Source organism: Agelaius phoeniceus, chromosome 2 (assembly GCF_051311805.1).
Source record: "Agelaius phoeniceus isolate bAgePho1 chromosome 2, bAgePho1.hap1, whole genome shotgun sequence".
In the NCBI taxonomy this organism is placed as follows: Eukaryota; Metazoa; Chordata; class Aves; order Passeriformes; family Icteridae; genus Agelaius; species Agelaius phoeniceus.
The window spans coordinates 66,854,471-66,879,993 of record NC_135266.1 but is presented as its reverse complement, the minus strand read 5'-3'; the positions used below and the strand labels follow the sequence as shown (position 1 = coordinate 66,879,993).

The 25,523-nt window shown below is 37.6% G+C and overlaps 1 protein-coding gene and 1 long non-coding RNA gene across 13 annotated transcripts in view; one reads left to right on the top strand and one right to left on the bottom strand.

Moving 5' to 3' along the window:
• Positions 1-18,467, bottom strand: part of SUPT20H (SPT20 homolog, SAGA complex component) — a 29,912-nt gene extending 11,445 nt beyond the window's left edge. For 7 of the 12 annotated variants that reach the window (XR_013180941.1, XM_077173769.1, XM_077173771.1 and 4 more), the window contains exons 1-18: positions 18,322-18,467; positions 17,554-17,651; positions 17,033-17,053; positions 15,553-15,588; positions 14,417-14,475; positions 14,267-14,333; positions 12,837-12,966; positions 12,141-12,244; positions 11,503-11,619; positions 11,325-11,378; positions 10,986-11,125; positions 9,562-9,718; positions 9,420-9,476; positions 7,744-7,815; positions 6,599-6,756; positions 4,392-4,424; positions 2,309-2,420; positions 59-167 (exon numbers count right to left, since the gene is read on the bottom strand). Coding sequence is in view for 11 of the 12 variants with exons in the window: in XM_077173769.1 (XP_077029884.1) it covers positions 59-167; positions 2,309-2,420; positions 4,392-4,424; positions 6,599-6,756; positions 7,744-7,815; positions 9,420-9,476; positions 9,562-9,718; positions 10,986-11,125; positions 11,325-11,378; positions 11,503-11,619; positions 12,141-12,244; positions 12,837-12,966; positions 14,267-14,333; positions 14,417-14,475; positions 15,553-15,588; positions 17,033-17,053; positions 17,554-17,571 (1,444 nt within the window). In the remaining variant the exon portion in view is untranslated. The remainder of the gene's footprint in view (positions 1-58; positions 168-2,308; positions 2,421-4,391; positions 4,425-6,598; positions 6,757-7,743; positions 7,816-9,419; positions 9,477-9,561; positions 9,719-10,985; positions 11,126-11,324; positions 11,379-11,502; positions 11,620-12,140; positions 12,245-12,836; positions 12,967-14,266; positions 14,334-14,416; positions 14,476-15,552; positions 15,589-17,032; positions 17,054-17,553; positions 17,652-18,321) is intronic. The other 5 variants (XM_077173772.1, XM_054651467.2, XM_077173770.1 and 2 more) reach the window with 4 other exon arrangements.
• Positions 18,468-24,058: 5,591 nt separating this feature from the next.
• The window catches only part of LOC143693471 (uncharacterized), a 39,345-nt gene continuing 37,880 nt past the window's right edge, over positions 24,059-25,523 (top strand). The window contains exon 1 of the long non-coding RNA XR_013181171.1: positions 24,059-24,169. This is a non-coding gene — a long non-coding RNA (uncharacterized LOC143693471). The remainder of the gene's footprint in view (positions 24,170-25,523) is intronic.

Sequence of the window (25,523 nt, the reverse complement as noted above, 5' to 3'; positions counted from 1 at the left end):
TCATTTTACAACAGGCAGGTCATGTTAAAATTAGATGTTTGAGTCAAAAAATAATTACCTGAAGAGCTACTTCCTGAACTTGAAGGTAATTTGATAGGAGGAGGTCGGTGTTTTACACCTTTCCCCAGTACTGAAGACTGAACAGAGCCTGATACACTTTCTGGCTGCTGGGAGGAAAGAGAAATTAACACTACCACAGCAATGACAAAAGTTTTCACATAGCTGACAGAAAAGACAATTCAACTGATTTGTATAAAGGCTTCTCGAACTATGACAATATTCCTTTCAGCCATTTCAGATGCTTATGCATTTATTTAAAAAAAATAACCTATGATGAACTCTCTTTAGATAAAGTCTTTACCATCAAGAAGCAGCATGAAAGTGCTAGTAAAAATTTAAAATGAGCAAAGAAATAAGTAATATAATTAAAGAGTTTCACTTTTCTCCATAATTCCAGAATTTTTTGTAATTTTCACAAACACAAAAGTGATGAATATACTTGAAATAATAAAACATTTAGGTTTTACTTGAAAAATGGCATCATTTAATTAATTCATTCTCTATATACCTGCCATTTTCAACCAAGACAGACTTAAAGATCAGGATCAGAATTCTTTATTCTGGGAGCAGAATTTCAAATAAATTTAAGAAAATCTTGAATGCAGAGAAATTAAGACACATTTCCCCACTGGCTTCAGTGGGACCAAAACTTCATACTCTTAGAGGGAAGATACAGCCTTTTTGTTTGCTCTTGTATCCTAATCATCAGGTTGTCTGAACATGTGTCTGCTTCACCTATTTGAGTCTGTAGTTCTCAGTCACTCACAACAGACCCTAAATCCATAATTCCAATAGCTGACACTGTCTAAAGACTCAACAGTGAAACACATTCAGTTATATTCTATGTGGTTTTACCTTATAGCAGATACCCATAAATTACAGTACTGTTTAACAAACATACAGTTTGCAAACTGCTGAAACTAGGAAATGAGGCTGGCAATTTAGTGAATGGACTATGTCAATACTGGAGCCTCAATTAAATGTGCATGAGCTAAGAAATCAGAGCATTGTGCAGAATCACCCTTTTTGGTGAGCTTAACTTCCACTGATTCTCAGTGATAAGAGACAGCCCCTCTAGATATTTCTAATTGCTTGCTTATAAAAAAGAATCTTTTGAGGAAAATTTTGAGGACTACCTTTCTGTTCTTGTATTAAAATCTGCTTTCTTGATTTTGAAATCAGGTTACAATGCCCCACTGCAATGGTAACTCGATCATTAAATATAGTAATCTGATTAACTCTAATCCAGCTTTTGGTAGGGGCTTGGACAGGCAGACAAATTGACTTTGGCAAGCATCCTTCCACCCATTTATTATATGATTTTAATGTATATATACACACATGCATGTACATGTCTGTATGTGTGCACACATACAGAAAAACATCCATATTCCTGTCTGCAACTGCTGGCCTTGGAATGCTGCTGGTCTGCCTGACACCAGGAACTACCTCCTTCAGAAAAACATTGTTGGAGTTTTAAAGTAGATGTTTAGGGGAAAGATGTCAAGGAAACACCCCAGGGGTACAAATCTCATTTACTAGCTGGAGTATAACCTACAGCTCACTGCTGAAGCACTGACTCTGACCAAACAAAGCCAGAAGCAGCAAATAAAATGCAAGGCAATGCCAACAGGCAGGAAAATTTGGGAATGCAAGTTTATAGTGGAAATGTAGAAATGTGTGTGCATGTTGTTGGGGTTTGTGTTTTGGAGGTTTTTTTGGTGTTTTTTTTGTATGTATGAGATTTATTTTTGCCTTTGGCTTTTTGTTTCTTTTGTTTGTATTGGTTTTTGTTTGGGTGTTTTTTTTAAGTTTTCCTCTTCAAACTGAAGAGAAAATAATTTGAATTTCTAAAGGTAAAAGAAGTTCAGCTACTCCATCTGCTTCTGTTTTTACTGACCTGCAAAACAAGACACACAGCTGCATTTTATTATACTGCTCTATGAAAGTTTCACCTGAACAGGGGAAAATGCTAAAACAAAACTTTGGAGCTAACTACATGATACAGAGCCAACCCCCCACCCCTTAAAACAGCTAAAAGGCAACATTTGAACATTGAAAACATAAATGTTTTCCACTAACTTTCCCAATATATTTACACTGAATGATCATGACCATAATGCATTTTAAAAGTCATTCAGGATAACATTTTTAGGTTATTTTACTGTTAAATGTGGATAGCAAAATTTATTCTAATAATTCAATAATTAAGCGCAAATAAAAGAAATTTGTAGCTTGATAAACTCACTTCCATTTCCTTTCCTGGAGAAAGATGACTGACTGATCCACTTGAATTATGAAACATTTTCACAGTACATTTAGCTTCATTTTGCACTAACTCCTGGTACTGGTTCACCACCCTGAAACAAACAATAAGGACATAAAAAGATTAACAAGTTCGAACGTCCAAAGTAGATACTTATAGATAAACACATAATTGTATATGTTATAGTCATGCATTTTATATATTGTGTAAGCATATCTCTATATGCTTACACAATATATAAAATACAATACATATATAACATATGTAACACAATATATATAACAGAGAGATGTACATATATAAAACATACTTATACCTCTTTGTATCTTTCTACATTATACTCCTGGGCTCTTAGATTTATTAAATTTTAACTGTTAATCTCTTTTTTTTCCTTAAACAAAATACAGTGTGAGAAACACTCTACTGAAGGAATACAGAACACAACAGAACAGTTCCATTCCCAAAAGCAACTGCAGATCTTTGGGATCTAAGTCAACAGGGATCCCATTCCCCCTTTTTTACAGAGGTCCAGAATATTTTATAAAAGTGTCTCTTCTGGTCATGCCACCTGTGAAACAGTCAACCCTCCTTCAGCTTGAGGTCTATGCCAGATGAGGAGTCTAAATGCAAGGGCTGAACAATCACTCCACTGTGAGCATTATGACAGACATTTGATAAAGCATCAGGGAAACAAGTTTAAAATATTGTTTTATCAAATTGAATCAGATACTACATCTCTGCTCATCTAAGACAACCAAGCTGAGGGAATACTGTTTCACAAACATGATTGGAATATACAAAATGACCTTGAAATATAAAGCTGAAGTACTGTGGTCACTTACACTCTGGCAGACTGGACCTCAGCGAAAACCAGCTGGAATATTTCCATTACCTCACACCTAAATGTGATGAAATACTCTTTATTTTGATGCAGCCCTGCTTCTGTCATATGCTGTTACCTGACCAATGCAGACATAAGCAAGGGCCCTGACACACACAATGGAGGAAAGGGGGCAGTGCACTTTTTGTAGCAATTAGATTTCAGACTGACTTATTTAAAAATTGGTGGAATCAGGGTAGTAAAATGCCATGTACTCCTGGTACATGGTGGTCCTGCACTCCTCTACTGTTTCTTCTGGTCCTTGTCCCTGAAACCCTGTTGCTTATTCTGATGAAAGGACTTGTGCAAGCCAGTGACAAACATGATCAGGAAATCAATCCCAGTTAAAACTAGGCTCTTGTAATATTGTTGTTTTACTTTTCAGCCAGCCAGTTCAGCTTACAGAACAAACAGCAAAAGTATCAGCACAAAAGAGGCAGGAGAGAATATAAGCAAAGAGTTTCTTGATCAAAATTACCTATTTAAAAAAAGAACATTATTATTGATTTTTGATCAAATCAAAGACACACTTCCCTGCCAGGCACGTAAGGGTGTGTGAAGATAAGAGCTATGGCACGTACATAGCCAGCAGTATCCCATGGAGGCACAAAACCACAACTGGCTCTGACAGAGGCTGCTTTTTAAAGGGTCTGTGCTTATATGCACAGGCAATCTAATGCGATGTACTCTGACAAACACTTAAAAACCACTTATTTTGCTGCCTCAGTTATCCCTGAATTAGCTACTCCTACTCATTCTACAACTAAAATATACTGAAAAACTGGTTTATTACTTGCTTCTCTAGGAAAGCTGAATCAAGACATGCACAATACACAAAATGAAGGTGTATAAATCTTAAATCCTAGATTACACTTCATTACTAAAATGACCAGTTTAAATGAACCATTTCCATGATTTCTAATTTACCATGCCAAATGTTAGGATGAAATTACTGCTAAGTGGTCTCAGAGTTCAGGTGTACTCACATATTAGATGTCCTCTATTCTTCCTTGCTTGTTAAATACAGAAGCTACACACTATTCTATTTCTTGATATGATGACTAATTCCTCTTATTTTTTTTTCATTTGTTCTGCATCTGTTTCCGTAACCATAGCACTGGCAGTCATAACTGCCAAAAAGGAACAAAATTTATTATTTGTCATCAAGCCATTACATTAATTTACCTTTCAGCATCAGTCTTCGAACCAATAAGGAACCTAAAATGTAAAGTATATTTTCAGTCATGAATTGGACTAAAAGAACATATTTTTATAATCACAAGGCTTCAAACAAATGGCAGTGCTGTGTTTTTTTCATACCTGCTTGAAATACAAATGATAATGTATCCATTCAATGGACTAAGTATCACTCAGTATTTGAAATACACACTTGACTTCCTAACTCTATGTACAATATACACACATGATCTAATATGGTCTCCTTTAACAGCAAATTACCTACAAAGGAAAAGGCAGAATATAGAAGTTTTGGATTTTGTAATTAAAAAAAAAAAAGTGAGTAACTGCTACAGAATTATTTATGTAAAAAGTACATGTAAGGAAAAGGTATGTATAAACCAACACCATACCAGTACACTCAGACTGAGATAGAAGCATGCTGAGGGCAGGTCAAAAACAGTCCTATGCATAATATTTTAACTAACATTTAGTTTCCATTGTTTGATTTCACTTATGCCAATTCCAATTCCCCATGATTTTCCAGACCTCCTAAATAAGTATCTCTCTTTTGCATAACACTTATGGCTTGAAAATTTATTACTATGTTTCTTGCACTTTACAGAAGTTTCTCTTTCTCCAGCACAAAAAAAAAAAATATAAAAACATTTTATTTTACTGAACAACAAAAATGTTTACTTCACCTTTCATTTCATATGACAATTTGCCAAGGATGGGTTATCCAAGTTTTGATGAACTTTAATTGTTAGTGTCTTAGCAATGATTTCCAAAACCCTCCAGGCATTTAATACCTCTAAATTAATTTAATTCCCAGCCTTATTACACAACTCTAAGCTAGCACTGTTGTTCCAAAAAGATCAGCACTAAGTATGTGTGCTGATTTTGGCTAGGGTAGAGTTAATTTTCTCCATGATAGCTGAAACAGGGCTGTTTTGGATTTGTGCTAAAAACAGTGTTGGTAATACAAGGGTGTTCTAGCTATTCCTAAGCAGTACTGACAAAGGTCTCTCACAAGCAAAAGGGCTAGGGGTGTTCAAGAAGTGGGGAAGTAACACTGCAAGGACAGCTGACCCCAAGTGACTAAAGGAAAGGATATTCCATACATACCATATGGCAAATAAAGCCAAGTCAAAAAGGAAGAGAGGGGTAGAGGAAGCATTTAAAGAGAAGGCATTTGTCTTTCCCAGTAAGCATCAGGTATGATGGGGCCCTGCCCTCCTGGAGACAGGCAAACACCCGCCTGCCCATGGGAAGTGGTGAATGAATTCCTTGTTTTGCTTTACTTGCATGTGTGGTTTTCCTTGACACATTAAACTGTTCTTATCTCAAGCCACATGGTTCCTCACTTTTACCCTTGCTATTTTTCCCCCATTCCACCAGGGAGGTCAGGGGAGGAGAGAGTGAGTGCTTGCATGTTGCTTAGTTGCCAGCTGGGGTTAAACCACAACAGTATGGAAACAAACAGTGAATAGCTCAAGTCTAGGGATAAAGTACTCTTAAAACTCAGGATGTTTTAAGATTTTCATAAAAAATAAGAGAATGATTACATGCTAGAAGATAAAAATAACTTTCATTAGCAGAACTAAAAGGTTTGCTCAGTCTCACTGCTCCTTGCCTTAGTGAAATTTATAGGCTCTACTCTGCTGCATGGGTTCCTCCACACAAATAATCTGGTATACACAACAAAAACAGCCAAGAGCAGAGAATCTTTGTAGAACTCCAGCCAAAACCAGCATATTTCAAACAATTCAAAATTATGAAGCTTCTCAGAAGCTCATGTTTTTCTTCATTTATTTAGTTTGACTGGATCTAAGAGTAAACAGAAAATAGTCACATCTTTCACTTTCATGGCATCAGGCAAATTTTGAGAACAATCAAGATTCTGAGTACCACCAAAAAGGAGTGCAACAACATTTCATAGTGTCTCCACAATTTTCATGACTGGATTTGCTGGTGGTCTTACTTCTCCCGCAATGTATCTTTAATGTAAAAGAATGTATTAATTTAAAATAAAAGTACATTTGAAATATGATGGTTGCTTGTACACATTTTGGTTTGGGTTGTTTTTTTGGTTAAAAAATCTTAAGTCAGACTTCTAGCTCTAGAGTATTTTTGTGACTGAAAATGACAAGTAATGCTTGTTTTCTTCCACCTACTTATCACAGCATAGTTTAAAAAAAGAACATGTAACTTACTGTGATGGAGTTAATAGGTTGTCATTTTCCTCATCACCTTTGAGCGTCTGAATTTTACCATAGTACAAGGGATTGCCAAGAGACTGAAAAATGGTCAGTTTTGTTTTTTGAACCTGATTACCAACTTCACATTCAAACACATAATCATCCTTCATTTCCTAAAAAGACAGAATGACCTAGTAAGTCTTGAACAAGCCTTAGCTGAAACAGCAAGTAAAGCAGACCACCTCCATATACAATACAGAGTAAGAAACATTCTATAAGTAACTTTAAATAACACTCTATAGGAAAGGGTGCATTATCTAAAATCAAAGTGATTCCAGAAGTTACATTAAGGGGATGAGAGGAAAAGGATTTATACCTCTTAAAAATACAAAGTTATTGCAAACCCCAAACGACCATGTTAGACATAGAAATGTAGACTGGGTAAACATATATAGAAACAGTTTTATATGAATTATGACAATGCAAAAATGTTGAGAATAAAATGCTGGAGCTGAACATTAAATTCTGTGGGGAAGTATTACTTTTTTCCAACAGGCAACTACAAAGATATCATGATACATGCTGTTAATAAAGCTAGTACCTTGCCTCTGAAATGATAACAAAATAATCAATTATGTGATTTAATCACATAACTAATCAGTGAATTAATTATTATTAATGTGAAATAATCAGTGATTATATTAAATTACTACTTCTGATCAAGTCACATCGTTTGTGCCAAAAACCTTAAGGTTCAACTTAAACATTGTAGGAGTTTTTTTGTAAGAGGCATTTAATATTACTCTCTCTCAAAATGTAACATTTTGATTCCAATAAAGCTCTTTTTAATCAGCCTTTCAATGTCTGAGTAAAGAAAGCAATTTGTTGTGCAGAGTTCTGTAAAAATAATGATAATTTCTTTAGTACAAGCTGCTTATCCGTGTATTTCTGGAAAATCTGAGGAAATCAGACTGATCACATGCTTGCTTTACTGTATAAAATTACAAGTATCTCTGGTAATCTTCCCATGTCTCTGTAACACATGGAAGATTAATTAAATTGGGGGAGGGAAGATTATTCCACATTACATTGATTTTGTTGAAATAAGAGGCATTTTAACTAGAGACAGTAAAGTTTGGCCAAAGGTCTAAATAACTCACGTGTGCTGGCCAGACAGTTGGTTGTGAGTCATCAGACTTGATAGACTTTTCCACTTTGGCATATTTTTCCACCTTAAAAAAAATAGAGAGATCAGAAAAGAAAGAATCCCCTATGTTACCTCCTATGTTTCTTCAAGGAAACTTAATTGAAGAACCCTCAGAACTATATGTTTATAGAGTTATAGCACATTTCCTACGTTAAACTTAACAGAAGAGTGAAACATGGTTTCAGACTACAGATTGAAATCATTGCCTGCAATGTGGAACTGTTAAGTAATTTCACCATAACAGTAATTCCTAAAGCCTCTGATTAAGTCAGGTACAACACAGTTGAAGTGAAAAGAGAGGTTTGTTTCACAGAAACTTACACTGCCATTCCACTGTCATTTGCACTCTTGGCAGCCCTATAATGTCCAGAGCTACAGTCTTGTCTAGTCTACAGTCTCTTAAAAAATCTCAGAATAGTAGAGAAAACTTGTGGAAAGAGACCTGGACATCCTGGTTGATGGCAAGTAGAATATGAGTCAGCAGTGCCCTGACAGCCAGGAGGTCCAGGCATATCCTGGGGTGCATCAGGCACAGCATCACCAGCTGGGCAAGGGAGGGGATTGTCCCACTCTGCTCTGGGCTGGGCTGGCCTCACCTCAAGTGCAGGGGGTAGTTTTGGGTGCCACAGTATAAGAAGGATATAAAGCTACTAGAGAGAACTCAAAGGAGAGCCACAAGGATGGTGAAGGCCCTTGAGGGAAAGCTGCATGAGGAGTGGCTGAGTTCACTTCAGCAGGGAGGAGACTGAGGAGAGAGCTCATTGCAGTTATAACTTCCTTGTGAGGGGAAGAGGAGGGGCAGGCACTGATCTAAACTCTCAGTGGCCAGTGACAGGACCCCAGGGAGGTACGTGAGGTTGTGCCAGGGGAGGTTTAGGTTGGATATTAGGAAAAGGTTCTTCACCCAGAGGGTGGCTGGGCACTGGAACAGGCTCCCCAGGGTAGTGGTCACACCACCAACCTGACAGAGTTCAAGAAGCATTTGGATAAGACACATGATATGATTTTGGGGCTTGTCCTGTCCTGCAGGACTAGGAGTTGGACCTGATGATCCTTGTAGGTCCCTTCCAACTCAGGATTTTCTATGAGTCCCTTCTGTACACTAATAGTATGTGTTCTGGTAGTGCCAGAAACTAAGAATATGAATGCCCCCAAGAGAAAAATTCACACAGAGTGAAAAAAACAACTCTCAATTAGAATTCTCTGCATAAAATCTAAAACTTTTCAAAATATTAATCTCCCATAGTATAACATATCAAAAGGCAGTAATTTCTGCCAAGATGAAAAGTGACTCATATTTAAACAATCTACAAACCTCATTTGCTTTTTGGGTTTTCATACTATCAGAGAACTTCAAATAGACATGTGCTCATTGAGTCCACAGAAGAACAATGCTAACAATTTGTTTGTACTGATTACTTCATCCAAACTATTCTGGTACAACTGCAATATATTACAGTGTGGCTTAACTTGTGTTTATACCTTATGGAACAGAAAAGTAACTGTAAATGTTAAAGTCATTCCCATTTTTTAAAGGTCATTCTTTGATACTGGTTGCTTCTTGGACACTTCTTCATATAATACAATTTCTAATAATTGCTAATTATACATAACAACTGGTGGTCTTACATCTACTTCAGAAGGAGCAGTCAAGTAGCAAGGGTTCTGTTTCCACATATCTACGCACTGGAAAATGAAAAACAGGATTAATATATTAAATCCTTTAATTAAATAGTTAGAAGTACATTACATTACTTTTCAGAACACTTACATTTCCAGCTTTTGAAATTTTGAGGTCATACTGCTGGGCTGCTTTCCTCTCCTTCCTTTTCTGTAAGTAGTCAAGTAGTCTGAGCTGAGGTGGAGTTGAGTAGTGAGCTACTTCTTGCTGTCTGTTCAGAGAGGATCTTGAGTACCTTTTGAAGCACCTATGGCAAAATGACAGCTAAGCTTGTAAAACCATCAACATTAACTTCTCCACTGCCCTTGTACAAAACCAAAAATATGCAGGGAACTGCTACTTACATGGAGACTGATAAGTTTGTAAATACCAATTTAAAATTGCTTTTGGATTGAGATTGGATTAAACTGTACAACTTTAAATTATGATTTCATATTTATAAAAGATACCAGTATTCTGTTCATCTGTTTCAGCACTAAGAATGCGCTTATTTTTTAAATGCCTAATTTAAGTACATCATCAAAATGAGTAATTAAGAAGAGAATTAAAGAAGCTGCCAAGCTTAAAATATTTATGTATTATCATAATTCCAGTTCCATCAAATGATCCTTGTCCTACTTATGTAACTATAAAGTTATAATGACAGTAGCTACCCTCTAGTCTTTGTTTCATGACAAATTCATAGACTCAGTAATGCTGTTCTGGACATACACTTAATCCCTTTTCCTATTTTTCTAGTGGAATATTTGTTGACCACCAAGCTTTAATTTCAAGGACAGCTTGATCAAATTCACGATTTATATTTTTTTCAGAAATTACTGCTGATTTGGTACTAGCATAGTATTTCAATGCAAATTAATTTCAAAATATTTAAGTAATTGTGACAGACCATTAATGCATTTCCTATTTACAGAGTAAATGCAACTCTTGTGATAGAACAAACATGTTGAACAAAGGTTTCAAGCTTCTGTGGAAATAAAAAAGGGCCCAACCATGCACAAAAGTGAAATAATTTCAATATTTTGTACACAGTGCATATCACATTATTTTCAATTTTTCCAATATTCTTATATACTTACACTTCTGTTTAACCTGAATGTCAAACACACAAATAATTCTTTTCATTTACTCATTCGGGATGAAACTTATATGTAGCTTTTAACAAATTAGAGACCATTATACAACATATCTGTTTATATATTTTACATTATTGAGCTGCCATCTGACTCTGTGTACACAAAACCTATGCAAAGAAAATCCCAAATCCAAACTGCAATAAAACTGATTATGTTAACATGTTTACACTTTCCTTTGATATACAAAAATGAGTCCACTACAGTATCTACTAGTAACCAAAATAAAATACAGTACTGAACACTTAAAAATATGATATAATTTCTTGACTGTTTCTCACATATTCCTATTTAAGTAGGTATTACATAGGAGGAGCTAAATTTTTACATAAAGCATTACTTATATTTTTCTTTGAAAACATATTTCATACTGAAAATTACCGTTTCATGGGGCGAGTGTTCATCTTCTGCTTGTTGTACAGGAGTCTGTTTGTAGTACAGGTCACTGCTATTGAAGGATCAAGACACAAAGGCTCTGCTGTAGCCAAAATAAGTTGGCTCTCAAGTAGGAGTTTGTCCTCCTGTAATATATACAGCTATTAATAAATATAAAAATAGGAAAACTTTTACAATTGTCAAGTTCCTATATACCTATACATGTAGACATTATCTTAGAAAAACCTGAAAAAATTATTAAACAAATAAAAAATTATAATAAATTTTTGTTTTGTTGTGTATTTATGACATCACTGTAAAGTTTTTAAATGACCTCTAACCTACCTGTGTCCATTTGTGGTTGTCACTTGTTATAGAATGCACATCACAAATTAAAGTCTGAGGAAAAAGACAAAATGCTAGTTATGAATAATAGGATTTGATAATGTATGTTCAGTTAACTGGGCATATCCAGTTTACGAACTACCATAATACTGAGAAATTACTTAAGGCTCCTCTTTACCTGCATTGTAGGTCGCAAAAGAATGTGCTTGCTTTGGTAGGTTGGAGATTTCATGTTACCAGACTGCCTGTAGTCCCGTATTTCTGCTATGACACATCCACAATGGAAAATATTAACCTGGTTGAAAGAAAAACACCAGCTATTGAACAACATTTACCAATCTTCCCCTGCCTCTATAAAGAGGTTTGCTATATAACATATAAAATTCAGTGAAACTAGGAATAAAACTCATGACTTATTTTTTCAGACCAGCAGTCCTTTTCTATGTACACAGACATGTTTGTCCTAGACATACCTAAAATACAAGTTTCAAATGCAGTGTTTTCATATGCCAGCAATGCAGTTGTAAGAAATTCCCATGCCAAACATTCCATAATGACAAGGAACAAAGGAAATTTTGCTAGAGTTGAAGATGTTTCACAGCTGTAATCATAGCAATCTCTCTTATCTCCTTCTCCTCAGTAGTAAGTACTGTTTTTTCCTATATATCAACAAAATATTTATTTGGGGCATTAAATACTACAGTTTTATATCCACAAGTGTCTTGTGCTTACAATCATCTATGTGAAGCACTCAAAAAAATCAAGGTCTATCTGGGTGCAATACACAAGTTCTTTTTGAAAACAAAAACTCCAAACCTGAGATTTTTCTAAAAGATCAACCAAAATAGGTGGTAGTTCCTCTGCATCCAAATATTCAAGCAGCTCTCCTTCTTCATAAGGCAGACGAATGGTCTCAGAGTCTGAATTTAAACAAAACATATTACCTTTGTGTTTCAAAAAAACACATTAAGAAATCTAAAACTTGCCACAGGAAAAATCAGGGTTGGCAGAAACCTATCCACACATACCAATTTTTTTGGATACTATTATTTTTTACATCCATTTCTGTATTTAGAGTTTTAGTTTGCTCTTACTGTGCTAGCTTTTGCTCCCAGTTGACATACTGTATGCTCTTATCACCCATGGCAGTACAAGTGGCATGAAATGCCACCAAAGTGGAACACAAATGCCTCTAGGCAGATCTAGACACGGGAAGCAGTGAAAGAAGCAATTTGACAAGAGGAACCTGAAGTGAATGAAACTTGCATAAGCAGCTGCAGAAACTAAGGGGAAATAAGAGACTGGAAGGTTATCAAAAAGACTCCTATCTACAGATTTTGTCTGTAGATAAACAGCTCAGAGCTTTATGTAAATTTTTAGCTCAAGTACTACAGTTGGTTGTTCTCCCACCTCCCAGTGCAATTATGTAACAGATAAATGTAAACAAAAACACATTCTAAAAAATTATACAGCATTCTGAGTATTTTTTAAAATCCAATTGAAAAATATTACCTGAACCATTTTTTCCCCTGAGCATCAGCGAATAACCCTCATTTCCTGGATAGAGGTTTACTACCAGACATGACAACGTCTCCTGCATAACCAGCTTCTCAAGTAAGTTCACATTTCGTCTCAGCTTCTGCTTTAAAAGTAAACATTGCTCATGAACATAATACTATGAAATAATTAGCAGAAATAAAAACAAAAGCAATTGTTTTTATTAGACTGTTACTTAGATTAATGCTAGACTACACATCTAAACAAGCCCAGTTAAATTTAATTTTACCGCATTCAGCAGAGTAAACATATTATGCATTATCATGCATGCTTATAGACAAAGATTTTTGAAAAAAATCCCACTCATTTAAACTACAAACCCTATAACTGGAAGTCCACAGACAATAGAGTTGAATGCTAAAATGTTGTAGATCTACAGTGCACCATTATTTGTATCATTCTACAAATATCATAAATCCACTACAACTTGTTTGATAACAACAAAATATTTAGTACTTTCAGATATTCCTAACAGAAGAAGGCATTTCTCTCCAGGACTAAACTAACAAGCATTTGGAAGCTTTCTTAATTGCATTTTCTTGTCCTTATTTGCTGAAATCGGATCCAGCAGCCCCAGATACTATTCCCTTATTTAACTGTAAAACTATCTTTTCGATGTGTAACAGATTTTTATAATTACTTGGTGTCTTTCAGAGACCACATAAACATCCTACAAATTGAAACATTTGAAATCCCCTTAGAACTTAAGACAATGAATTCTGAACCTCAGATAATTTTACAGCCTCTGGCTGGAGACCATATTTCATCTCTGAATACCAGCTCTGGGTACAACCATCAACTGGGAGTTAACCCGACTGCTCATTTGTCTTCTCATTAATTTTACTTACTTGAAAGCAGCAATACAGCAGGTTCCACAGCTTTATCTTCTTTTTCAATTTGACATTCAGAGTTTAGCAAAGTAATTTGTACCTTTTACACCTTATATTTAGAACTGATAAGCCAGTTTGAGTCTCTTTGCTAACCTAATGTAAATTTTTCACAAAACTTCTTAGCTTACCAACAATTGGAGAAATAAATCAGAATTTACAACAAAATTACAGGGTCTGAAAAATGTTCTACATTTTTCCATGGCAGTCATGCTAAGCAATCGATTGTGAAACAACCACGCACATGGCATTGACCATGGCTCTGAACTTGAACACAAGTGCCCTTCAATGACACAGGATTAAGACAGAATGAACAGCTCACTAAACCAGTCTAGGCCTTACTATTCACATTATATAGTCTTATCTTTAAGTGACTACTACAGTAAGAAGGGTTTATACTTGATTTAACCAAGAAATTAAGTGGAATTAAAAGCAAAGTAGTTTCCCAACCTGCCTGTTTAGACAGAAATGAAAAGCTTTTCAGCAATTTCCACTTACCTTTATCTCAGGCTCTTTTTCACATTCTTCAATATATAAATCATAAAGTTTTTGAAATACAGATTTTCTGAAATTAAAAAGACTCAACATGTAACCAAAATTAAATCAAAGAAATGCTATTAAGAAACTAAACACTGAAACACTTGGTACCTTCCACTGGATAAATATTTTCTTTTGGGAGGTCTCTGACGGGCACTTTCAATAATATACTAAAAGAGAAAAGTAAACAAGAAACCAGCATACATTACAAAGAAATTTAATTCTAGTTACCACACAACTAGAGATCATTACCAGACAGTGTTCCATGTATACAGAAAGTAATTAACAGTTATGGTACATGACTGTTCCAAAAGTGCACTAAACACAATCTGGTTTATGTTACAGTCATCAACAAGAACACAACTCAATTTAGCTGTCAAAGACAGCATTTCATGCCCATGGCATCAGTTCCATGCAAGGTCTTGATCCTACACTCACATCTTTTAATTACAGTAGTAACTAACACTACAACACTACTGTACTTAGCTACCACTACTGAAATTCATGTGGTTAATCCACTAGGGTACAACCAAGTTTATGCATACGGGCTTAACAACATTTACAAATCAAATACTCCTCAACATAATAATTTCAGGAAGTTCTCCCTTTGCCTTTTGCATTTACATTGTTTTTCTCTATAGACCTGTGCATTATAAATAACATTCACGTACATTAAACATTTGAATTAAAAAAGAAAGCATCCTCCAGTAAATGTAATTTATATTCTAACAAGGTTTTTCCAAATCTCTATTATTTGAAGTATTTCAATTAACACTTTGTTCAGAATTTATGTTCTCTCACAGGAACATGTATTTCCCGTAACAGGGTTCAAGGTAACTGTTCTATCAGATGACAGCATTAAAGAACACGAACATGAAGGCACTTGCCTCTTCATTCTCACTAGGCTATCCTTAAAAACACAAACAGGATTTTACCACACATTTCTGCCTGCTCATTTCACAGCACACAGATTTGCTGGTTTAGAAGGGGAAAGCTCAAGTCTTGCACAGTCTATCACCATTGCACTTGATGTTCTCAGTACAATGGGTAAGAGACAAATACATTACAGCAATTTCAGTGAGAATTCTGCAAACTCAGTGTTACATGTATAGACGATTACACACGTATATATTTACATAACGTGGTTTTCTACCACTCTTCAGGAGAAATAAAAAAATAGCTGTTGTATTTTTATAACTCTAAGACCAATAAATTATGTACAAACAAGTAATTTAGCTGCTTCTTACCTCAGCACGATCCAATGCCAGTTCTAAAGCTTGTTGCTGCAAGAATGACAAAAGGTTTTTTAGAAATTATATGACTTTTTTTTAACATCCTCATACATTAAAAACACCCCAACAACCCTACTGCAACTGATATGAATTTATAATTAGAAGACAGGCTCAAAAATTCTTTGGCACATACTAAACTTAGCTAAAACCTCACGTAACTGCATCACAAGGCTTGGCTAAATTATGATGCCTTAGAACAATGAAAGGTAATTAGAATTAAAAGCAGGAATGGAAATTTACACCTAATAAAAGCAGTAACAAATACTACCCAAAACAAATAGAGATGACAACTAGAAAACCTGATCTCCTTTGTTAAGCTGGTCACTAACCCAACAGAAAGGATAGGCCAAAATATCCCTGAACAGATGTCCAGGAAGAAAACATTTATCTTTTAAATACCAGTGCCCAAGTATCGGCACAGTTATTTTTCACACAGTGGAAACAAAGATCTTGTGCTCAGAACTTTACTTCTGCACATAATACAATTTAAGAAGTGCTCCTTATGATATACTGTTAGGTGGCTAGGAAACAAAGCCAGCTTTCACTACAGACTTTCTCCAAGGTAGGCTAAAAGTCTGCTCAACCCCATGAAACACAACAAAATCTGCAAAAGCTTTTCAATATCCCATAGCATGGTATACTCAATACCATTTATTTTAATGAATTTAGCTCTTTTGGAATGTTTTTTTCCTTCAGTATACCTGCAGCTGATAAACTTTTATATCAAAAAGAGCCCACAACTTCATAGATCAGAATAATGAGTTCTTGGACTAAAATTTGACAAGTATTTCAAACCAGAATAAACAAGCACCAGTGTCAAAAAACAACTCTAAGAAAGTCTTCCTTGGTTTCCAATGTTCCTTCTCTGGCACTCACTTAAGCCCTGACATCCTTTGTACAGGAATAATGAGCTGCTGCTAAATGAACCAGACAATGAAAGTTACTTGGGGCAGGGAGGAAAAAAGAGGACACTATTAAGAACCAAAGCCTTGTAGGAGAATGCCAGGAGCTTGATTCATCTCCAGGTAAGTGCAGAAAAACAATGCATTCACTTCAGTGGCAGCTGGATAATGTCCTTAGCAATGTACTCCTGACAAACTCTAACATTAGGTGAAGCTTAGGAACATTTGTAACAGGTACCTCTTGCCAAATATGCATTTGTCCTATTCCCTCAGTTTAAACCATCCCTATCAGCTGCTCCTAAAACCAAACACCTCTACTTGAGCCTCAAGGAACAGAAGACACACAAGCCATGTCCAATGCAAGGTAGCACCAGTGATTACATAGATAATATTTTATTAGAATAGAATCCAGTGAAGAAAACCATACTACACAACAACAAAAGAACAACAAAGAAATATACAACAAAAACAGTCATATAATGTACCTAAACAAAATTTCTTACCTGTTCATGAAAATCCCCCCACCTACTTACCATGCTACTGTGTGGTAGAACCTGCCATGACAGAACATTATGATTTTCAAGTGTCTAGGTGCTGTTATGAAAATGTCAAATACTGATCTTTCTACATAAGAGAATATATCTAGTAGATACTTCAACAATACCTATGTCTAGGTAAGATTTCAAATATTCAATTCACTGACTGTTTAACATTAGGTAAAAATCCATGTCAATATTAGCATCTGTGAATAAAAGACTACTATGTAGAAGTAGGATTTATATACACCAAATTTCCTGCCAGCACTCCTGACTGAAAACACCACTAGCTTGATATGGCAACTCCTATGCTGCACTGGCCAGTGAGTAAGTGTTTAGAAGTATCCAAAAGCTATGAAGACACTCCTAAAAAGGGAAATATCAGAATTCAGCAGTAACAAGTAAAACAATTTTTTAAAAGAAAATGTCAAATATAAGTGGCATTCTCCTCATCAGCCAGACAGTTAGCAGACTAGAGCAAAAAGATCTGAAAATATATGATTGAAATCCTAACTTACCATTGTAGTTGAAGCCATGTGGCCAAATGGCAAAAGAAGTACTTAAGGAGTTTCGTGTAGCAGGCAAAGAATCATATTTGATGGTCAAACTTGGGGTACTAAAACCAAAAAATTAAAGGAGAAAAAAAATACCACTGAGAAACAAAATGGGTATTTCATTTAAATACAACACTTCTGGTGGTTAATTCTACTTTAATTTCATTAGCAGAGTTTCCTCCAAGAGTAGGAACAAGTGTTCCACCTGCTGCTAGTGCAGAGGCTCTCACTCCAATGACTAGTACTACTACTTTTCACAATCATTACATTAGTTTTATTCGACAGTAAAGCAACAAGCACGTAAATGTACATACACTTTTCTCTATCGGAGCAGTCTGCCTGGGCTATCCCAAATGTCACAACCTCAGATGCACAGGAGGCTAAAACACTTAATGAAAAGCAGAGTGTTTAGCATACCGCATCAGCTCTTTTGTTTTGCTTTTGAGAAGGTGTTATTAGCCAACATCGTAACCAACATAGCCAACACCTCCACTAGCGGTATTTGGTTTAAAACTGACTCACAACGAGCTGTCAATCAAGAAATAAAAAAAAATTGCTGCCACCGCCGGGGTGAAGATCGAGCGGCGCTGCCTCCGACGGCAGCAGCCGGCCGGGAAGGGCCGGGCCGGCGCAAGCCAAGGGCGCAGGCCGGGCACCGCTTCCCTTCCCGCCCGAACCGGCCCCGTCCCGCCGCCCCCTCCCCGGCTGTGGGTGCCCCGTGCCCGCCGGTACCTGGTGGCCTCTCCCGCGCAGCCCCCGGCACAGCGGCCCCGCCGCCCGCCCGCGCATCCGCCCCCGCCGCGGCGCCCCGGCCGCTTCCGCCCCGCCGCTTCCGAGCCGCGGCCGGAAGGGGCGGGCGAGTCGCCGTGGAGACCGCGAGGGGCGGGCGAGGGCGGGGAGCGGCCGCCGGGGCGGCGATGGAGATGGGGGTGTGGGTGGGTTAGGGTGACGGATGGGCGCCAAGGAATTCAAAGGGTTTAATGGTAGTAAAGAGCCTGGACTGCGCTGCGACTCACAGCTTTAGTGCCCTTGTGAAGATCAGGATGGGATCCTGTGTGTCTCAGGGATGCTGTAAGGATATTTGGCGTGTCCGTCTCTTGGCCCTGCACAGGACTGTCCCCAAGAGTCACACCGTGTGCGTGAGAGCAGTGTCCAAACTTCTTGGCTATGTTGGTTACTTCTCAAGCTTGGTGCTTCAGTGACTTCCCTGGGGAGCCCATGAGCATCCATACTCGAGCTCTGCCAGGCACATCTACACCACACATTGTACATATGTCCCTGAGCACAGCACTTTTATGACTTTTATGGAGCACGTTTTCCCCAGACCTTTCTAGCACTTCTGGCTGAGCCGTAATTTATTTGTTCACAGCAATGTGCAAACGTGCTGCGCAGTGATCCTGCAGCCAGTCCTATAGGAAAAACCATACGTGACACCACCCTTCAGTGCCTTTGTTAACCTTGTGGTGCTGACATGTCCTAGCTAGGGATGATTTGAAAACTCAAGAAATGTAGACACTGGGAGCCCTAGGTAGCTCTGGATAGAGTGAAGTGCTTCTTGTAGGACTACCCAGGTACTCTGTCTTGGTGCTGACACTGTTTTTCTTTCAGAACTGGATTCTTAGGAGCCCTTCTGTGTCTCATAGCATAGCCAAAACATTGGGAATCAATTACTGGCTGTGTCTAGAGTATCTCAGAGCTTCTCACTGCATAGAGTAAAAACATCTGATGAGATCACTGCTCTTCAGCTGTGGGAATAAATAAGTTGGACACCTATTTTCAGCAACAGGAAGGCTAGTTTCTTGATTTTTTAGGAGCCCAAGTTGTTGCTGAACACCAGAGAAAAGATGGCTGGAATCCTGTCCTGGAGCAGGAACAGGTGGCAGTTCTTCCTTGACTCATCTAGGCACTAAATAGATGTATGGTCCAACAGTTCAGCAGCTGCATTTCATCCAATTTTGAATGTCTGTTGAGGATGCAGTTGTGCCATCCTTTCACCTAATTTTTTTCTCAATTTATGTGGTGTATGCCTGGGAGTACCAGAGTTCTGTTGCCATACTCATAGACCTGTACCAGTACAAAATTGCAAAGCTGTTTTTCATTTTCCTGTGCTCTTTCAAAATTAAATGGATTACAGGTCTATGAATCTGATTCAGATTTATATGCTGAGGCTGAGACAGTGATTCAAGTAGGGTCCCTCTTATTTGAGTATAAACATTAAAAAGAAATGACAGCATGCTCTAAGTAGAAAGTGCTTCATTCAAGTCAGACAGACTGTATGAATGTGGATGAAACATAGGGCAAATAGCCATGAACTCCTGAATTCTAAATCAGTTATGTCACTGGCTTTCTATGTGGGCAGTTATAAATCCCTGTGGTAACATTTCCTACCCTGGTTATGGACATCTGTATTCAGGACTTAAATTATTTGCAGACATGAAGAAACCCCACAGCTTCCATTTACTTTTAAAGTCAGATACACTTTGTCAGGCATAACCATCCATTCTTTTGTAGGCAGATATTTCTAATGTGACTGTTTAAATAGAATTTTAGAGGTCTGGAAGTGTAGCACAAAGCTTGAGAGATCTGTGTTCTACAGCTGGGGACATTACCCCTGTCCTAATCAGCCTCCTGCTGGTCAAACAAGTCACTCCCTTGGGACTTCTTGGCTGCCTTGAAGAGTTCCTCTGACTTTGGGAGCAGTAACACATAGAGACACCTAGAATTATCTGTCTCCATCTCAAACTGAGCCGTTCTGCAAGTTCATACCTCAGCTCTGAGATGCTTTGTAGAGACACCTTAAAAACAGCCTTGATTTTCTGAATTTTCTGACTTACACTTTGTGACATAGGCATGTTTAATTCCATTCTTTCCTGATTGCTCCCCACTTGACAGTTTGAACTTGACAGTTCCTATTAGCGGTGTTCAGTAGGAGATAAAGTGGGTAAAGGCTTTCTTGCATTTCTGTACACAGAAATGTGGCTATCAGAGAATCTTTTCAGGATAGCAAATAAAGCAAGGAGATTTAATAGAGGTGGTAAGTCTGAAATGTTGTGAGCCACAGGGAGCAAGCCAGAGGCTGAGGTTACTAGGACTGATTTTTGGATGCAGTTTTTTCTGTTTTCTTGAGAAAGGCCGGGAGAAGGAAGTAAAAACTGAGGACATGGACAGTGGTCTGAGTAGACTGGTTTCCTGATGGTCTGGAGGCAGGCAAGGCAACATTAGCTTGGGCCTGAGGAGGTTATGCAATCCAGGCTGTACTTTATTTAGGAAGGCTGCTCTGGCTGGTCCTTTTCTTGACATGGGCTTACATAGAAACCCTTATGAGAATGCCAAAGCATGCTTATAGTAATTAATGTCTCATGATGCTAGCTCAATCTGGTATTTGGATTTGGGATAGGTGTCATATTCTTTCCAAGAGCCAAGGAACCTGTGGTTGGAGGAGTTTGGCACTGAAGGCATTTCAAGGAGAACTTAGGGCAATACAGATACAGCCAAAAAATTTGAGTCTATGATGCCAAAAGTACCTAGCTTACTAGCACATAAAGGGAGGCTTATAAAGAAACCATTATATTTAGAGTATTTCTGGGAAGAGACTTTTGTCCAGTACCAGTTGATCCAACATGACCAATCAAAGCAGTGAACTAAACAGTGAGGTTGCCATGGCAAACCATAGTGGAACAATAAAATGAGGCATATATAATATAATTAAGGCAATGATGTCTGAGTGCAAGAATTGCAGTGTAGCAAAGTTAAGGGCAGCCTCAGGATCTCTAGAAATTTTTGTCAAATTATTCTTATTTGGCAAATTCTAATATATGTGTTTGGATTATGAACAAAATTAATGTAGATATTGAATTAATAAATCTGTAATAAGGATAGAAATAGGATGTTTTCTTCTCCTTAAAAGATTAAAAATCACATCTTTTATTGCGCATCTTCTGTGATGAATAAGCAAAGAAATGTACTATTTCTACATAATTAATTTTTGGATGGGCTGCTCTGACTGAGTAGTCCAAACTTCATAAGTAACAGATTTGTTGGCCTTCTCTTGCAGAACTCAGAATCTGGATAACATATCTGCATATTTGCATTTTAAGCTTTTACAGATGATGTGAAAGTGCAGTGAGTTTGTCACTCTTTGGAAGAGGTATCTTTGGTGGTTATTATTATTATTATTATTATTTTATTATTATTATTATTTTCCATAGTGTCACCCTTGTTATGTTCTGTCTGTCTACTGTCTAGTTTGGCCTGATTCCCATTTGCTTAGTTCACAGCAAACCAGAACAACATTATATTCATTAATGCAGGTATATAATGTGACATAAAGAGAATCAGGTTTTATGAGTGCTTTCATGAAACTTCTGTGCTGGAGACTGTAGGGCACATAGGAAGGAGTATGGCAGAGTATCTGTGGCTATCCTGTTAAGGCTGTCCATGCATCATTTATCCTGTGCCAGGAATTTGAAAGAGGCAGACCACATTCCCATCACTTTGTGTCTTTCTTTGGCCTTCTAGATGAAGGCAGCTGAATTTAATTGTTTTTATGTTTTAATGTTGTGTCTTGCATATTTTCTGCAGTCTTTATGTGGAAGCCTCCCATACTTAATTGGAAAATCAGTAATCTTGTCAGAGCTCTGGATTTAATTTTCACAGTGAGATAAAAATAACAGGAAACCTAAGATCCTCGGTCTTTGGGTAACTGGAGTGTATCATGCAAGTGTTAAATTTTTATTGAATGTAATAGAGGTTCATAAACCTTTGCAGCAACGAGGTCTTAATCTAATTCTTAGATCACAGAAAAATAGGAATGTACTTATCCCTAACCTGTCTTACTTGTTTTTCTGAATCCAGTCATAGGTATCTTTTGGTCTGAAGGTAAGTTAGCAAAAAAAAAGGTAAGTCAAGCAAACTTTGCAGATAACTACGAGTTACAGAATACAGAGTTCCCAATGGGAAGGAGCAGTCATCTGCTGAGAATCAAAACACCTCATCAATCAGATGGATGTTGGCATAAGGCAAACACAGTACTGCTGTAGCCTGCAATTAATTTTCATCTGTTTAATAAAACAGCTATTCCTTGGCTGATTGCATGCCTTTGCTTTCTACATTTTCCAGGTTTAAATGATATTGTTTATGAAACCAACTTAGCATGTTATCCTGCCTGCAGTATTGTTTCACTGAACCCACTAGAGGTCAGGGCTGTACTGCTAAGGTAAGTGGTTAAAAATCAGCTAGGGAGAAATCTTTTAAGAGGTTGCCAGAAGTGAGAGTTATGTGAGAGACTTCTAAATGATGGAAATTTAGAATATGTTACATAAAGCAGCTTATATTAAATAATCCATTGTATTTACCACTGGTGAAGTAGGTTAGTTTGGCAGATCCACAGTTATTATAAAATTATAGAGCAGTGAGAAAAATATCTAATCTGTTTTTTAATTATTATATTTCTAAATTTCTATTAAATTGCTATTGCAGTTTTAGTTCCAGCTTTGCGATTGCATCTTATACACTGGTTATCTAAGTATCTACTTGAAGAAGAGCAGAGACAGGTATAAGGAATTTTTCTTAGTTCTGTAGAACAAGGGTTAATTCAAGTTGCATAACTTTCTCAGCAACATTTTAAAGGAAGGGGTTGCAATACTAATGATTGGTAATCCAAAGCAGGGGCAAGGTCTTCAACATCACATTTCACACACAGTTCTGGGACTTCTGTACTTTATTTGCTGGTGATAGGAACTGATTTCATCTTGTTATGAGTAACTAAAATGCAGCACATGATCAGTACTTAGTTCATCCTGCTCTTTTGTAGTGTTCCTTTTGTAAAATCCGTGCATGCTAAAGCAGGGAGAGCCACAAGGCTCATGGAAAACCTACACAAAGGCTTAACACTCTTACTACATCAGTATATGACAAAGCCAAGGGAAGGCAGATGAGGAGCTTCATACTGCTTCTGGTTTAGGAAAGAAAACATTCTTTTTTCTCCTGTATTGACTGTATGCCTCACAAGGCCAGGTCCACCTTGTGAACAAGAACAGGCAGCCTGAAGAGATGAGAAATTAGTATTCATCCAGACTGGCAGTGATGCTCATTTCTTTGCCATTGTTTGTTATGAGGTCAGCATCTAAAATATCTGAGACATCTCTCTCCAGTCACCAGTGTACGTTTAAACACACATCACTCATTTCTCATTTTGTTGTCCACGTGCACTATGGATGTGTGCCTGCAATAGGGGTGAGAAGAGCAGCAGCAGCTCCTTGCTGTGCCTCTGGCATTGCAGGAGGGATGTGTGCCTGCCTGTGGAGAAGGTGTGCTCCAAGCCAGTGCTGGGGGTGCTCCAGGGAAGGGCTGTGGCTGCAATAGAGCCACATACAGTGGGATTGTGCTCCTGGCTTTGCTGGCATTCTGCCAGCCCAGTAGCCATGGTGCCTGACCAGTAGTCAACAAATCCCAGATCAGGTTGACATGTGGCATCTGCCATGTGTGGCTGTGGAGTAGTGAAGCTGCAAAACCACAGATGGAAGGGACTGTGGGAGAGCCAGAAGACTGAACATTAAACTGAGAGCAAGATGTTTGAAAGGTCTGATAGTGTTTATTTTTATCATTTTTCAGAGGGTGAGACCTCCCTCCTTCCCTAAATTTTTGAAGAAGTCAATAATTTAAAATTTCACACATTCAGTTGTGTTTTTATCCAGAATAACTAAGATTCTTTCCATGATAATTGGCTTAATTATTCTTTTGAGATCTCATACTTACAGAATTTGATTGAATTTGAACAATGGAAGTTGTTATGTTTCTGAGCAGGTCTGATATCTGTATTTGCAGGACAATGCCATGTGATGGGACGTTTGTTAATACTCCCTAGCAAAGAAAATACTTTTGGCTGTGTGCTGGGATTTGTTTTCAACTTGTCTTAGTGAACCAAAATTAGGAAAACCAATGTGGACTCTTCTAAATTTTTCACAATATTGTAAGATGGTGCAGAACAAACTTACCTATCTCTGTCAGCAGGAAGGGTGATATATGTTGTGATTATTTGTTACTGTAAAATTCATTGAATTTTTGCTGTAGCACATTGACAGTCCAGGATAATTAAATCTGGGGTTTTTTTTGCCAGGCCTGGCTGAGCCACCCCATGTTGCAGTATGAACAAACTGTGGTGTTGAAGCCCCAGTTGTTTAAGCCTTTTGACTCTCACATTTTCCTTTTCCCGTGATACTGTCTTTCAGGACACTGAGTTTAAGAAGAGTTACTTGCATCTCTGCCCTACTACTTATGCCAAAAATAATAATCAAGCATTGCTGCTAAGTACTAGTCACGTGTAGATGGTGTAGTTGGTAGCCTCAGCAATCTCATACCTGCATGTCGAAAGCTTTCTGAAACTAATTTGGTTACCCAGTATTTGGCAAAAGTTGGGGTAATGAAGTGAAGAGTAACAAATGCCAATCTTTTTCTCCACTGAGATGGGCTGGTGGCTTATGGTGGTCTCAGGGTGGATATCCAGGGCCAGTTCTCCACAAAGAACTCCAAAGGTGGCCCTCTGTATGGGGAAATTCTTCATCCATTGTTAGTCATCCTACTTATAGCATAGCAGTAGTCTTGTCAATGGGTTTTAGTTTTTGAGGCCTTTCCTCTCTTAAGAGGTAATGCATAGCAGACTTGGACCCTCCTTATTGCAGTTGGCCTTGGCAAGTGTAGAGAGCTTTTTGGATAATTGGTTAGCTGAGAAAGGCCACTTCCATGTGATACCGTTGGATAAGGATAGGGGAAACAAGCTGGGGATTATGTAACCAATGTCCAATCACTGACAAAGGTCATAGTGACCTTCGCTGAAACGGGAAGATGGGGGAGAAAATCACTTGCCAGAAAATGTAGATATCCTAGGCAGAGAAGCTAGAAGAATGCAAACATAGAAACAAAATAATCATTAGAGC